At 41.7% G+C, this 13089-nt stretch overlaps 1 protein-coding gene across 5 annotated transcripts in view; it reads left to right on the plus strand.

Annotated features, from left to right (window-relative positions):
- EDD1 (glycine-tRNA ligase) overlaps positions 1–12576 on the plus strand; it is a 226263-nt gene extending 213687 nt beyond the window's left edge. The window contains exons 35-38 of one of the 5 annotated variants that reach the window (XR_015541639.1): positions 8207–8292; positions 11173–11281; positions 11372–11820; positions 12173–12575. Coding sequence is in view for 4 of the 5 variants with exons in the window: in XM_087379990.1 (XP_087236116.1) it covers positions 8207–8292; positions 11173–11271 (185 nt within the window). In the remaining variant the exon portion in view is untranslated. Of the gene's footprint in view, positions 1–8206; positions 8293–11172; positions 11282–11371 lie in introns of all 5 variants that reach the window. The other 4 variants (XM_087379990.1, XM_087379989.1, XM_087379991.1 and 1 more) reach the window with 4 other exon arrangements.
- The last annotated feature ends 513 nt before the right edge of the window (positions 12577–13089 follow it).

Raw genomic sequence — 13089 nt, forward strand, 5'->3', positions numbered from 1 at the left:
AGTCAAATAGAAGAGCCCTAGTTCGAGGGTCCTAGAATTGTGAGTGGAAGTGCTGTCTCTCCAATCTAGCCTGCGAGGCATATCCTCTGCTCAATCGGGCCTGTATTGCCGGTCTCATCATAAAGAAAGGGCCAAAAAAGAGAACTCCTAGGTATGTGTAGGACGAAACTATCTCAATTGGTGATCTATCAAAGGTGAACCCCTATCTATGCATGGTTTCTTTGGATGTATTGAAGATCATAATTTTGGTCTTACCCATATTGACCTTCAAATCTTGGAACTCACAAAAAGACTGTAATGCATCTAAATGTCTCTAGAGGCCCTCTTGAGAGGAAGATAGAAGTACCACATCATCTGTGTATAGTATATTTTGGATCAAAGTGCCAGCGAGAGAGCACCCAGCCACCCCTAGTGTGTGCATAAATGTCTCAAGCTCATCTATGTAGAGGCGAAACAAGGTAGGTGAGTGAGGAAACCCCTGTTTGACCCCAAGAGTCCTCATGATCTCATCTATCCACCCATGTTCGAACTCTACTTGAAACCTCTCGTAAAGCGCCATGATAGCCCAAATGATCTCTCGGCCATAACCCAACTCCTACAAGCGTTTGATGACGCAAGCTCTCGATACTGTAGCAACAAATGCCTGCTTCTTTCGATGTACCAATTGACGATACTTGTGCATCGTCTCTGATTCGCTCGGATGGTTATCCTTAGCCTCGAATCTGAGCTGATGGCGGCGGAGAGCGTTGCACTCATCATCGTACCAGCTATTAGAGGGCATGGTCCCAAGTCGTGGTGGTGGACGAGTGGAGTGAGTAGTGTAAGGAAAATTGTGAAGGGCAGCATTGTGAAGTGAACGAGTAATCAAAGCAAATGTATGAAATCGATATATGTGACAAGTGTGTAGAGGCGGGTGGAGTATCTAGGTGAAAGACTACGGTCCAAAAGTGTGTCGTCGTAGGTGGTGTATGGTGTAGGTGGTATTGCGAGACAGGGACTGGAGATTTGTGCAAATACCGTATGGAAAAATTCCTTATGGGAAAAGGCTTATGGAAATTCATCACAAGTGAGGATAAATACCCCAATTTTCCAAATGAGAATCCAATAAAGGAGCAAGTGGAAGGGTATAAAGCATGGGTTGAAGAATCTCGAAAAGTGTTGCATTGGATTTCTATTTGTGTTTCAAAGACTTTGATCCCCCACATCAAGAAAGCTATGAATCCAAAAGAAACCTAGGACATTATTGTAAAAAATGTACGGCATGAAGGTGGCAAAGAAGAGGTACGTGTGATCCAAGCAGAGGTGGTGCAATCTCATGATATAGTCAACAACGCTGGAGTCTCCTCCATGTAGGAAGCAAGTAAAATCACCTAAGGAGGGCCATCTGCTGAGACCATTATAGATAATGAGATCATGCACTTTGACTAGATTCAACAGTGCGTGCCCATAAAGTGTGATCGGGGCCTGCTAACTAAGACTCGCATCATACCTGCATCCGCCAAGTGAATATCTGGTAACTGAACAACATCATCTCTGAAGTCAAGGAGTGACACCAGGCATACACCTATCCTCGCATGGAAGTCCCCAACAAGGACTTTCCTTCCGCTCGAGAAGTCTATAATGTTTGCATAGAGGGATGCGTACGACGATGTCTCAATCTCCTCTTGCACAACAAAGTGGAAAGACTTGGGTGGAAAGTAGCAAACTGCAGAGTGAGGACTGTTTAATTTGTGTCTAATGAAGCCAGGGATAAGTTTGAGTCGAAGCGCTAGCATCCTGCAAAAGACCGGATCCAAAGAAATCTGAAGTGTATATCTCTCCTCTCTATTGAGATCGCCCCGAAGAGGAACGACCTATAGAGTACTACTACCCCTCCTGAACCTTGTACCCTACCTGTGCCCCTCCTCTCATCTGTAAAGGTAGTCTCCCATGTATACACGTTGACCACTGGTAATGGGTGCTTTGGACTCTTGTGAGTCTCTGCCTAAAAGACCATGTCGCGACTTGTGTAAGACTCCGGGAAATTCTCTGGTTCTCAGCATAAGGTACCATTATAGTTCCAAATGGCGTAGGACATGGTCTCGGTGTCCTGAGTCCCATAGACCCCATCTCCCTAGGTGGAGGGGGGATTGGTGTCTGACGAGGGCTTGTATGACTACACTACAGTATCTTGTATTTAATAGTATTCAATACAATCCTAATAAGAAATAGGTGCTAATCATTAGATTGGCCGCCGTTAACCTACATTAATCACTTCGCACATGGATAACATCATGTTAAGCATTGATATTTTTTATCCAGCCTCCAATGCTTAATTGGAACTGAATCAACACTAGCTGAATCTGAAGCGGGGAAACTCCTCTCTTCCTATAGCTTTTTGATGTTAGAAATACAAAAGTAACAATATTAATCCTAGCTGAAATTTGAAGTTGTGAAACTTGTTTCTCGATATCGCTTGGTGTATCCTTTGATTTACAAATTGAGATATAAGTGCGTTATCTTGATTCTGTAAGGATGATTTGTTCGATGTACTTTATATACATGATTGATGCAACTCTTGCTTTCATAGAAAATGATTGTAGGATCTACTTGTAATTTCCCAAAAACTTCAAATAAACATCTTAACTAGACACACTTGTAGTGCATTGCATAGTGCGTTGTATTTAGGCTCCTTGGAACAATAGGCTGTTTCCTGTCACAGCAAGCAACGATTGCAATGTCAAATAAGATATTGATTTTTGGTTCTATAATGATACCAAACTTTTTACTATAGCCCGTGATACAAACTTTTGTTCGACTTAGAGGTTTAGATTCGAAGGGCAAGTGTCTTGGTATGGCAACATTAGCTAAAATGGCAGCATCCTGTAACACCCGTCATCTTCCAAGTTACCTTTTCCCTTAAGGACACACAAGTTAATGAGGCTGTCCAAGAGCTTCATTATAAGGATATGGTAGGACTCATTTGTGGCTCACCCCTATTGGACGCCAATTTCAAGATTGGTTTTAGTTGAGCTGAGCATTTGGAGGGTGACCATATATGGGTGCGGAATTGCTTCTCCAACCATGTTCCATAGAGCCTAAGTAGACTGGGCTCATGTCTCATTTATGTCATTCTTAGTATGCGGGAAATTCGTTGGATGACATAGAGACTAGGCACTTTAAGCCACCATTTTTAGTCATGCTGAGATGCCTCAGCCTTCTCATTGAGTACATGGACAATATCTTTTATTGATAGGTACCCATTTTCACTCTATATTAGTGACCACCATGATGGTTTCTTTTGTTTGATGAATGATAGGTACCAGAGTTAAACTTGATTATAGAGGATCTAGATCGTATTGAAGACATACAGCTTCCAATGTGAATTCAGCAAGCCTACCTGAATAGTGCCCCCAAGTTATAGGGAGATGAGTTGTTTGGCCAAGGCTTGCTTGCACTTCACAAGATGGTATTGGACACCACCCCCATGGGGGCTTCTTTGTTTTGATGGATGATGGGTCTCAAAGTTACACTTGGTCATGGAGGATACCGATACTCTCAAACTAGAGGTCATACTAGAGACATTTGGGGGAGAGACGTGACATTGCATGAAGTAGCAGGCTCTTGTAGTCCTATGGCTTAGAGCATCTAGACGGATTGGATTCTTTGTTTGGCCAAGGCCTGCTTGCACTTCACAAGATGGTATTGGACACCACCCCCATGGGGGCTTCTTTGTTTTGATGGATGATGGGTCTCAAAGTTACACTTGGTCATGGAGGATACCGATACTCTCAAACTAGAGGTCATACTAGAGACATTTGGGGGAGAGACGTGACATTGCATGAAGTAGCAGGCTCTTGTAGTCCTATGGCTTAGAGCATCTAGACGGATTGGATTCCTTGTATGAAGAAGCTTTGGAGATCTTCTCACAAATTTATTTTTCAAGGAAAATAGTCCCCCCTCACTAGTTTATTTTCAAGGGAAATAGTCCCCCCCCCTTTCTTCTCCTTGGATGGACACAATGCTTGACAAAAACTACTCAAAGAAAGAATGCAACAATTGAGGAACAAGCACTCAATTGTGACTCTCTTTTAGAGAAAAAGGGAACATTATGGCATGACCTTGCTTCTATTGAGAGAATCAGAGAGTAGCCGTCTGGCTTCTCTTGGCTGGCAAAGTAGGGTTGATGAGCGTAGTACTCCTATCATTCCTCGGGAGCATGGTGAGTGCAGTAAGGAGACAGCAGGAATCATGAAATTATTGAGATCATAGAGCCTAGGTTGATAAGGATGCAAATCCAACGACTTCACGATTAGGAGAGTTGAATACACCTAGACCCCAAGAGATCCAAGAGATGGCCACATCATTTCGTGTGGCCTAGGTCCTATCAGTGATCCCGAAGTCAAGGATGACCTAGTTGGAGGCTCTGTTTACAAACCACAAGTTGCTTGAACTTTTAAAGGCATACGAGTGCACAAATACTGGGGAGAGGATGGTTTTTCTCGAGTCTTCTTTTATACAATTCTGGGAACTAATTAGCCCCTTATTCCAACATGCTCTTGAAGAGATTTCTTGATTTGGAGTGATGCTCCCCACTTTATCCCCAAGGCGGGAGATGGACTTGACTACCTACAAATGGTGGGGGAGGATGGGTTTTCTCGAGTCTTCTTCATTTAATTCAGGGATTTGATTAGCCCCTTATTCCAACATGCTTTTCAAGAGATTTCTTGATTTGGACTGATGCTCCTGTCTTCGTCCCCAAGGTGGGAGATGGAGCTGACGTTAGGTACTCGATTGATAATTGTCCTAGATACAATATCTTAGATATTACCCAAGTCTTGAGTTTTCCTTGCAACCCCTCCTTGCATTATTCATGACATGGGGAGCATCTCTAGACAACATCTTTCATATGTGGGAGGCCATCAATTGGGCCTGTTTGGAGTCTAATCCTTACGAGATCCTTGTATTGGATCTTGAGAATGCCTATGATAGGGCGGGTTAGATCTTTGTGGACACTAGAAGGGGACTGGGCTTTTCGGCACAATCCATAGACAATTCTTGTTAGTAACTCATCGTAGGTCGTAGAGTGGAGGCCTTCTCTCTTTCATCCTCAGTACAATAGGGGTGCCGATTGGCCCCTATTCTATTCTCTCTTTCATAGATGCTTTAGGGTATTTTCGAGATTGCAAGAGGAAGGTCTAATAAGGATGCTGTAACCAAACCTCAAGATACTTGAAATTACTTGAGCAATAACAACACTGCTATCATGACACTTTTGAGCAGTTTGCAACACACAAAACAGTTTTTAGGCCTTGTGGAACCTCCTTTTTGTGCTTTTCTCCCCACTCTTGGGTCCTTTTTGCTGTCTTTTACGTCCTACACATTGCACAAACAAGTTCTAACACTTTAACCCATTAGAGGCTAGCGAAATGCACTCCTAGTTCTTGGACTAATCCTAGTCCCTTGTGGGCACCCCCATAGTTCTCTTTTACCAATGCAAAGCAAAAGTAAAGATAGTAAACCTTATTCTAGTTAACTAAAGTCAACTTTCTTTGACCGTATAGTCAATCTGATAAAGACTCCTCTTTATTTCTTGGGAGAAACACCAGTTGGTGACAGATGCACCTTAATTTGATAGGACAAGGAGCTACTAGACTCTTGAGTTTGGTGATGAGACATCCTGTATTGTGGAGTGAATAGCAGCTAGTTTGGAGAGGGTGAGTCTCCATTTGGAATGGTATTGTTTGGCCTCAAGCATTATAATCAACTAGCACAAGTCAATGGGCTTTTGGCCTCGTTGCATCAAACGGAATTCGAGCCTTCGATATTGTAGATAATCTTTTAAGGCATTACACATGGGTTGTCTTAGAAAGGGTGAGTAATTCCCTTTTGGCTGAAGCCACATCTTCCCCCACTCTTTTTTGCCTTTACATTGATGAGCTGGCCTCTGTTTTGGAAACACTAGTGTGAGATTCAATTTTGGCAGAGTCTATCATACCTCTCCTACTATATGTGAACGATGTATTGCCGATCTAAGACACAACATATCTTTGTAGGCGTTTTGTGAGTACCTAGACATAAAGGTAAACGCGGGTAAAACCAAGGTCATGATGTTGAACGCTCATGATGCTCAGCTTATTTGTGAGGCTCACATAGTTGTAGAGGAGCCAAGCAAGATAGTTGCATCCTCTGTTTACTGGGGGGGCCTGTCCATAGGACTTAAGTTTACCGTGAGATTGGCATATGAATATGAAATCACTCCTCTTTGACCCTTTAGTTTGACCAACGGCCCTATATGCAGGTGCTTTTTGGGTAGTAGACCTCAGAAGGGATGATTGGACCGATTACAAGTCATGATGACATCCTAATAGAGTTTGCAGCAAGCGTCCTCCATATAGATGTCTCATTCCAATTTATTACCTTTCTACACATGGCAGTAGATGGGTAGTTCGGCTAGATAGATGCATCTTAACAGAGACTACCATGGCGGGACTAGGTTCACAAAGACTACTATGAAGGGCCCCCTCATCATCTATGCACCTTGCAGGTGAGGGAGACGAGCAATGTTGGTACATACGATTTTCCAGATGGTTCCGGCGTGTTTGTAGATCACTTAATCAATATTCACTAGAGGTCCCTTCTTGCATTTGACACAGCAAGAATCATTAGAACATTTGGGACAACCTTTGGCAAGTATATATCTATATGACATCAGTATTTCCTTGCAACCACATGTGACCAAGATGCTCTCTATAGAGAGCATTTCCTTGAAGAGCAATGTATTTTTAAGTTACATTTGTGAAAATACATTTTAATTATAATTTAGCATAAAATAATTGTAAGACATATTTTAATATTTAATCATGATTCAACTATTGACCAATGATAACTCCTCATATATATTCTCAGGAAAAAATTAGTATGAAAAATGTTGGGTTTACCGTTTGCATTAGTCAAAACACCATTAAGTGTAGAGATGAGTGGTGTTCCCAAGTCCCAAGTTATTTTTAATTATCTTTGATTTATTTTTTTGGGGCAATTTTCAATTGTGATTTTGTACCCTCGTATATTCATGGACATTGGTGGAAGTATTCTTCTAAATAAGGGCATATTCTCTACAATTGTAAATTGTTCTGATCTATTATAGAGGGACAAAATACACGCCATGAAAAAAGGTATTCAAAAACTACAAAATCTTGGAAAATAATAAATTTAGATCTCTAAATTAGTGTCAATTAGGAGGGTTTGATAGTTCAGATTACATGTGGATTTTCGGTGAGTCGTTTATAACTTTTGACCACTACTCCTTGATTTTTCAATTTATATCTTTCATTTGCAGTAATAACCCCTAGAAGTAGGGTACTACAGTTGCAAAAGTGATCGTTGACAATAACCATCATTAATTAATACTAATTTGTTTTACATTATATAGCAAGAGTCCCAATACAAAGCCAAAGCATGGAAGTAGGGCCCCATTATAAAGTCTTATTATAAACATGTAAGTAGGTTGATACACAGTTAGGGCCCCATTATAAAGTCTCATTATAAGATGGGTTACTACATATGGGTGTCCAATATGTAATGGCTAAAATGGCATGTCAATGGACATAGTGCATGTCATGACAAGAGAAATGATTATTTAGTTAATTTATAGTCATTAGAACATTAATATATTAGGCACCAATTCAATGGTGCGGTATATGTTTGTATTTATGATCGATCAAGCAGTGTAAATGGTGCCGCTACACTATGTAATATTGGCCAATGATTATTAATAAAGCTCTGCACACATGTGTCTAGGTCCTAGGGCAATAGGAAAGGGAAGGGTGCATTAGAGTGCATTAATTGGTAGGTGCATGGGTCATAGGCTAACGGTAGGCCTAAATGGGAAGATGGATCATGACTGATCTCAAGGAACATAAATGGAAGGGTGTCCCCTTTCATTGTGATTGCACGTAGGAGTCTCTCTACCATCTTGGATTCATCTGCCATCTCTCTCTCACCTGGCATATAGGTCACACAGAATCCATTTGCATTCTTGTCAGTCTGAAACTTCACAGTGCAGAAGCATACTTTTTTTGCAGCTTCTCATGTCATAAAAAGAAAGAATGTTGCAAAGTTATAGGGGTGACATAAACATTTCAATAGTTTCAAGTTAATTTTTTCTGTTTGCTTTCTAACAACATAAGTTCGAGCAATTGAAAAAATTATTGCTTTTCTGTTTCAGGTGTTGGGCTGGATGTATTCGTGGAGGCTTCACTAGAGTTAGTGCAACCACTTGAAGACTTTTTCAGCAACGTTTTTGTGCTGGTGGTGAGGGACTCATACTCATTTCGTCCTTTCACAGAGCATTGATCTAAGACATGAGTTTTTCGTTTTTGAGATCTTATACTGTATGGTAATGTTCACATGATAGGTTTTTGAAAGGGCTTTTGTACACCTACGTATAATACTCACCTTGATATTAAAGCCATACATTCCATTTGAACATATCAGCAGAGAGGTAAAATTATGCTCCTATGTCTCTAACATTAAAGCCAAGGGGACATCGACTAGCTTCAGAAATCCTTGGCTGAAAACTCACTGTGGCAGAAGCTACCCATGTTCTATGGAGACTTGCATTCTTCTGGGCATCCCAATGCACTCATTGTAGAAGTCTATATACCACATGCGCTGGAGCATATGTGACACAAATACCACATCTACAACCTACACATGCATGTCTGCAGAGCTCCTCTATAAGATCTTCTGCAAACGAGATTATGGCTCCTCACCTATCATCCCCTACATTTCTCCGTATGTCTGCCAAGAATAATGCTAGAGATGAACCATCTTGAGAAGAGATTAGAAAAGTCTGTGCTGTAATGGAAATTCTATCAAAGAGTACTTGTCTCTAATACCCCTATGCATGGAAGGCTAGGTATTGTCAGTCTTGGCATGAAGAGGACAAACGAACGTGCCATTTTCTCCCATGACACTCATCCACAGGAGTGGAGATATACTTGAGCATCTCGCTGCCAGATCTGTTCCACAACTATAAACTCCCGTGGCATACTTGAGGGCTGCTGACTAGAGATGTGAGAGGTAAGCTTATTCCCTATCCCATATGATATTGCTGAAAGGCCAAGGGTTAAGCCTAAAGCTCTAGAAAAACTCTAGAAAATCCTTTGTCTGAAAACCAGAGAAGATGACAATGGGATTCCAGATCTTGAATGCAAATGTTTGCATGTCATCAAGTGAATAATTTTCCTATGGGTGCATGAAATCAAGGTCTCTTTTGCTTCTGTACATAGCATCTTTTCGGCTGAAGGCCCACTGAAGCCCAAGGAATACGTTAGGTAAAGGAAGATGATTGCGATAATGATGTTTTAGGAAAATGTAATGCGCAAGCAGAAGGCCATGCTGATGTGGACCTGATGATGAAGAAGATCCATCCAGCCAAGGAGGCCATCGGTCTATCACATAGACCCTGTCTAATGTTTGTACACTGGCAGCATCCACTAACATAGAGGGCTCCTACGACTGGTGCCTCCAAAGGCACCAAGCAGGTACCTAGCCCATTGCAAGCCTAGCAGTCACCTCTAATGATAGGTCCACTCCCTTGTCCTGCTAATTCTGGAGTCTGAGCCTTGCCCCTCGTGGGGCTGTTCCTGGCCTGAGCCATTCTCCAGTTTCTGAGCCTCTGCCCCCTGCCTCCGACATCTTGCCAACAGCCCTTTTTGCTCTGATAGACATTCTATGGGCCATCCCTGGCAAGGAAGATTTCTTCAGAGTGACTTATCGCACTTTGGATGTGGCATTGGCCGGCACTCAAAATTAAGCAGGAGCCTTCCAGCCTCTGATCTATTAGCCTCCAATACACTGTATCCTTGGCCACTAGTACTAACACAAGCCACCGAGGATTTAAGGGTACCATGTGTGTTGCATGCCACGGGTTCAGAGTTTGGACCTTCTCTAGGTCCTCTGCCTCGTCCGTCACCCATTTCTCTTTGCCACCAATGGTCTGCCCCTAAGCATGTCAATGCTTCTACCACTCGCAGGCGTTCCAGAATAGTTTGGCCACCTCGAAGAACGGGTCCTTCGAGCTAGTCCATGATTTTGCACCACATTCGTGTTGACATGAAATATTGTCCTTGGGTTAACTTTTACTCAACCTTAGCCCCCAAAGACTAGGCACTCAAGTTAGACCTCCAAGAACCGAAGCAGTGAGTGTCCGATCAGTCAAGGCACGCAATAGAATGTTTAGCAGGCGGTCCAATACGTGCCTAAAGGTGAAGAAGATTCCGGGTAGAATTTAGGAAGTTAGTTTACCAAACTGCCAAGCTATAAGGAGGTCCTAGGATTATTCAAGTATAGAGTTTGAATTAGAAGGTCGGACCTCAATCGTGCGTGCTCTGGTTTCCCCACGTGTCGTGTGTGGTCTCCGCGTCTCTCATCCAGCCGTATACTGGTGACGGATCTCACTGCTGATCCATAGTGCTCTCGTCTCCTCGAGCCATAATGTTGCATATCTTTCACCATGTCTCTACGTAGAGAAAGTCTGAAGCTTTCCACAAAGTTTAGGGCTTACTTCCCTTCTGTACGTGCTATTACACCTTGTATATCACGAGTGTCATTGCAAGGGGAGAGGGGGATTTTGAAATGTTGTTATAAGGTAGTGCCAATGTAAAAGTAGTTATAATGGTTGAAGATCAAACCTTGCTATGATCTGCTAAGGACCTTTGTCGACTGATCCATTCAAGCTCAATATAATTTTACCATATGCAATGGTGCTCATCATGGTGGAGATGATTGATTCAATGCAAAAACATTGATGGTGTAAGGATTAATTGCGAACTCATAGTTTGTAATGTATATACAATTAAAGTAACTTATACTTATCAAAAGGAATACTGTAGTCAATTCATCTGTGGCTAGAATAATGCATGAGACCTGAGCTCAATGTTATAGGGATGCCAGTTTGCTCAAGACAGAGAAGTTCTTATGACTATTCCCCCTAAATAGTTGATTGCTGTTGTTGCCAAAAAAGATTTTGGCAATTTGGGATCAGTGTTATGATTAGAAAGTATCAGAGGAAAAGATAGAGGAATAATAAGGCCCATAGTGGCCATTAGCATGCTTTGCTCGTTTGTTGTACATTTAAGTGCTATATATTGAAAACAATTCTCTGGTCTTGTATTTTTGGTCATGTAGGACGACAAAAACTTGCAGAAGAATAGGGTGGCCTTGCTTCATAAAATTGCAAAATTGCCAAAGGGGATTGTTGACCTCTCTGTTTTACCAGGCTTCTAAGAAACTGTTTGTAAGCAATCCCTTACTCTAAACCCTTCTCTCTTTTTCCTTTTCCATTTTGCAATCACTTCGTTCTGACATGGACTCGGATTGGTAATAGGCCACTTCAAGCAGGTTTGAAAATTAGCCTGGCCTCACAGACATCCATGAGTAAAACAACATTACCAGGGAAAGCATTTCTTTTGCAAGAGTGATCTGGTGCCTTGCCATGAGCTGAAGCAACATACCTATGGCTATCAAAGGTGTCATAAGTCAGGAAGGCATTAATGCCTTTTGGATTTTGTTTTGTAGTCGTTTTTTTGAAAGGCATCAGGTGCGGAATCACTCAAGTTTAAGAGCTGATGCTGCTGATTAGTGGGCATCCTTCTAGGAAGGCAGTCTCTAAAGAAGATGTAATAACTCCCACATATTGCCTTGATTCTTCAATTGTGGTGCCTATTCCAATCTTTTGGGCTGTATATACCTATTGGGAGCAGTCAATAGAGTACATCAGCGGTAGAAGGTGGAAGAAAGGTCAACCCTGGCTTTCTTCTGTGAGCGAATTTGCAGGTATGCTACTGACCCTACAAAAAACACTTATAATTGGCTGTATTCACGATCATCCCCTTTACACAATGGCCGTCAAGAATTTTAGGCTGCTGTACGAGTAGTTGGCAATTACTTGCAACCATTCACCAGCACATGTGTAAATTGTCGTTGAGGGAATTCGTAAACAGTTTAATAAAGGTCCAATGATTGAATTCTTTAGGACATGAAGATAGAGAGAGATCTCATTGTTCTTACAGATGACAGTACCATGTAGCCAGTTCAAGCACAAAGATTTGTATGTTTTGTGTGGCTCGATTCGGGCTGTCACATGCTCATGTTATCCATTTATGATGTTAATATCTGTTTTGCCAAGGTCAATAACTAAAAAGCTATGGAAGGCCTGGAAATAAGGCCCTACAGAACATTGTTACTCTCTCTGCATCGAGGCTTTCCTGTGTTTTGGCCAGAGAATCTGAATGGATACTGATTTCAAGGTTTGAGATTGCAACAGATTACCAACCACAGAACATGGGTCTTGCATGTTAAAGAAGCCCCATGAATTTTTAATTTTGGAAATAATATTTTCCTGCCGCGGTATAGGTACTCTTAGACATGGCTTCTGTTTGTAATGACAAGCTTGCTTTCGCAAGCATATTAACAATTCAAGTCTCCTGTGCAGTAATGCTTATGTTGGTTCTGTATGCAGAAAGGCATTTCTTGATGTCCCTCAGACTTTTCAAAAGCATTTGCAAACCATAGCAATCTGTATCATGTATCTTAAATTGACTGCAGACATAGCAGAGTGCTTCTGCTTTCAAGATAGTAATAGTGCCTCATTTTCCCCTTATCTTTAATATGTTGCCTAGTCCTAAAATTTTCGTCAACTTGTTTTCTTTAACAACACTCGGCGGACAAAAACTCAAGTAAGCTGTTATGCGACCTCCGCACCTATATGATGTTACAGCTAAAAGAACTAACGCTACAAGTGAGTGACCCTTGACAAGATTTGCACTAGCAGGTATGTGCAAATCCCAAGCATCTGGCAAACAATTCTAATCAAGTAGCAGCAGGAGACAACAAAATTGTGCATACACTGTCTCTGAACCATATCCAAACATCCTAAATATGTAGGTTTGTACCGCCAGTAAATAGGGAATGTATTACCTATTGTCTCGTGCCAGGTCATTGTCATGGCTTACTACTGTCACAAGACACGTTTCTAGAAACTTTCTAGATTCTGACAGGCTTTTCGTGTAGAAAAGGGTAAGAATATGGTAGTTTTTCTAAATT

Source organism: Dipteris shenzhenensis, chromosome 10, assembly GCF_047967505.1.
Source record: "Dipteris shenzhenensis isolate YYH24624 ecotype China chromosome 10, Dip_SZ_1.0, whole genome shotgun sequence".
NCBI classification, from domain to species: Eukaryota; Viridiplantae; Streptophyta; class Polypodiopsida; order Gleicheniales; family Dipteridaceae; genus Dipteris; species Dipteris shenzhenensis.